This window comes from Chrysochloris asiatica, unplaced genomic scaffold (genome assembly GCF_000296735.1).
Source record: "Chrysochloris asiatica unplaced genomic scaffold, ChrAsi1.0 scaffold00348, whole genome shotgun sequence".
Lineage (NCBI taxonomy): Eukaryota > Metazoa > Chordata > Mammalia > Afrosoricida > Chrysochloridae > Chrysochloris > Chrysochloris asiatica.
The window spans coordinates 673,741-677,273 of record NW_006408866.1 but is presented as its reverse complement, the minus strand read 5'-3'; the positions used below and the strand labels follow the sequence as shown (position 1 = coordinate 677,273).

The 3,533-nt window shown below is 44.1% G+C and overlaps 1 protein-coding gene across 1 annotated transcript in view; it reads right to left on the bottom strand.

Moving 5' to 3' along the window:
- The window catches only part of IQCK (IQ motif containing K), a gene marked incomplete at its 5' end in the record, with an annotated part of 114,739 nt that overhangs the window by 91,665 nt on the left and 19,541 nt on the right, over window positions 1–3,533 (bottom strand). The window contains one exon of the mRNA XM_006875972.1: window positions 2,406–2,535. Coding sequence (XP_006876034.1) covers window positions 2,406–2,535 — 130 coding nt within the window. The remainder of the gene's footprint in view (window positions 1–2,405; window positions 2,536–3,533) is intronic.

Genomic DNA, 3,533 nt, shown 5'->3' with positions numbered 1-3,533 from the left:
TCAGTGGAGATTCTACCTTCCTTCATGCCCTCTGGATCTAGGTTCCCTCTTGAAAGCTTGTAAGCCAGTCACTTCTTGCCTTTGTAGCTCCCCCCATTTTGGATAGCCAATGTCCAGGTTGCCCATCCCTGTCTACTCTGTGTATGGAGGGGGTGGGAATGATCCTTGCTGCAAAGATTTGCTCCCTCTTTTGAGCTACTACATCCATAGGTGTAGGTCATGTTCATCAAATTGTATCAGATTACTCTTTTTTTCCTCTTCTTTCTTCTTCTAGTTGAGCTCTGATCACCCAGACATTAAGGCCAGGTCAAATGGGTATTATCTGCAAGTGTGGGTGCTCCCGCGGACATGCCCTCTCTTCTTATCCACTGGACACTTCACCCTCCACTCCAGTCCTCCATGGCTTTGTCGCTGACTCTGGGCCCAAGAGTCCCCAGGTCTTGCCACACTTCTGGCCAACCAGGTCTCCACCTGGGTTCACAGGAGTCTATTGACCATTGTAGGGCTTAGCTAGCAACCTCATAGCTGTTTTCCCTCATTTCCCCTTGTAGTTGGCAAACGGGGTCACCTATCAGAGCATGTATTCCCATTGAGTCTTAGTCTTGGAAGGGGGTTTACTCTGAAGGGACCTGACCCCTTGCCTTGATGTCTCCTGGGCGGGCAACTTGCTTGTTCTTGTAGTAATTAGTTGGTCTGCCTCTATTGTTTTGTGTTTTTCCTGTCAGTCTTTCTTTCAAGAGGTATCTTTTGTTCTTCTAGCCACTCCAGGCTGGTCTGCCCGTCCTCTCAGGGAGAAATTTCCCACCTCTGAAGATTCTGGATGCTGTTCAGGATGCTACCTATAGTCTTATGTAATGCAGAGGCTCTGCAGGCAGCCTCCTTCACTGGGCACGTTGTCTCCCCATTTTAGGTATTCCAATCAGTTATAGGCAGAAGACAGACTTACAAGTTCTCTATGATAATATTTCTGGCTTCTCCTTTCTCTCCCTTTCTAGTGTCTATTTTATAATTTAATGCAAGGAATACCAAGATTCAATAGACAGCCAAGCAGCTTAACATTATTTCCCCCTTTTTCCCTATTCCAACCATGTCTCAATCTGCGTACCCCTGAGCCCTGTTGTTCCAAGGTTGTGTATACATTATTATTTACCTCCGTCCCACTTAGCCCATGCGAACCTGCCTACTTGTTCTCCCCTCCACTTTGTTCTTCCATTGCCCTCTCCCTTTTTGTCAACACATCTTTTTTGGGGGTGACAATTTAATCTGTCACTGTTCCTCTGATCATCTGTAGTCTGAAAGATGAAGACCAAGTCACATACAGGGCCAGGCCCACCAGAAAGACGTGGTACGGAGGCCAAAAGAGTATCTGCTTTGTGTCTCAGTGGGGCTGACAGTTGCTCCTTCCAAAATTTGGTCTTGTGGGTTTATGAAGTCTGCTTAAGCTAATCTGACTTGGACTCTATTCACTTGCAACTAGGGAGTTCCAATTAATAAACATATCTGCTTTTCATTCAATAACTGTTACTCAAATGCTTAGTATGAAAAACTCCAAAGATCATTTTTCTTTGCTGTGGTAAAACACATATAACAAAACAGTCATTCTAGCTACTTCTCCATGTACAATTCAGTAGCATAAACTGCATCATATTATACAATCATCACTACCCATTTTCAAATGCTTTGTGTCCTCCTCAACAGAAATGTCATGAGAAAGAGGAGGCTTTCTGCTCCCATAAAGATTTATAGCCTTGGAAACCCTTCACAGGGTGGCTATGAGTCAGAATCAGCTCGACAGTAAACAGAAATTTAGTTCCCCCTTAAGCAATAACTCTCACTTTTCCCCTCCCTTCAGCCCCTGGTAATCACTAAAAAACTCTGTTCCTAATGCATTTGCCTTTGCTGAGCATTTCAGATGGAGTCCTGGTGTGGTGTTGTAGGATAAGCACTGGGCTACAAGGTCAGCTTGAACCGCAAGGTCAGTGGTTCAAACCCTCCAGCCACTCCTCGGAAACCCTATATAGGGTCACAATTTGACAGTACTTAATGACAAATATTTCATATAAGTGGGTCACACGATATTTGTTCTTAAGTCAGACTTCTTTTACTTACCCATGTAGAGCATAAAGCAGAATGTCACTTCTCTGTACACTCTTATACAGGGTTGGTATGAGTCAAAACCTATTCAACAGCACTTACCAACAATACCACCAAATCTTTAAAAAACTAGATCCATGGAATACAGATGATTTCTCTTAAAAAATAGGTACAACAAAAACAAATGATTTCTTACTTAATGTGGTCTTCTTACAGTTGATATGCCCACTCCCAACCCCCACCCCCATTAGGCTTTGCAGTGCTACAAGCCCCAAACTATAATAAAGATGAAACCTTACTTCTTTACTTACAGATTTTTGAGTCAATTGTTTTCGATTTCACTTGAGGACAAGGTATGTGTGAAACCGTGGGGAAAGAAGGAACTGAAAAAAAGTGCTCTTGATTCATGCCATGGAAAGTTGTCTCTGTCACTGGTAAGACCTAGAAGGGAAGGGGAGCCCATTGATAGCAATAGTTAAAATTATTGTATTTTTTTAAAATAATCTTTTAAGAAATAAAATTCTATAGGGGACTTAAGCTTCAAATGGGCACATTGAGTACAAACTTTTGTCTTCCTTCTCTGGACACCTAAAAAATGGCGGTCAAGGAAGAAACCCCTCATGGAGAAAAGGAAGACCCATCAGAGGATGAGAGACAACCAGGCATTTCCCAACCTAACAGGAATTTGAGTTGTTGGCAGGCCAGAAAGAAGGGGAAGTAACAGCCCAAAGGCTAGAGGAAGAGCTGCCCTAACAAACAGGAGTCCTGTAATGCTGAAGAGGTTTAATGCTCAGAATTGACAGGCATCGCACAGGGCAGCAATGGGAATGGGAGTGCAAAACAGGAGGGCCAATAAAGTGGATGGGTTTCAGTGGAGCTCGAGACTAAGAGAGTCTAGGAAGGAGGACATGGTCATCTACTTCCGAAATGACTTATCCCACGGAGGCCTCAGGAACAGCAGCAGAACACTGTCTGATCTGACACTGGAGGATGCAACCCTCAGGTGGGGAGGCACTGGAAACACAACTGAGGAAGAGCGGCCTCCTCAAAGTAGAGTCAACCTTAATGATGTGGAGGAAGCAAAGCTTTGGGGACCTTCACTGGCTGATAGGGTACAACTTAACATGAGAAGACACCGCTGGAAACATCCATTAATAATCAGAATGTGGAAAATACAAAGTATGAATGCAGGAAAATTGTAAGTTGTCAACAACAAAATGGAACGCTTGGCGATTGAGACCCTAGCCATTAATGAGGTGAAGGAGCGCAGTGGCGCCATAAGATAAGCTCTGGGCTGGACCACAAGGCTTGCAGTTTGACCTCCCCAATGACTCCATGGGAGAAAGATGAGGCTTTCTGCTCCTGTAAAGATTTACAGCCTCGGAAACCCTAGGCAGGGTAGCTATGAGTCAGAACCAACTCAACGACACTTAACAATA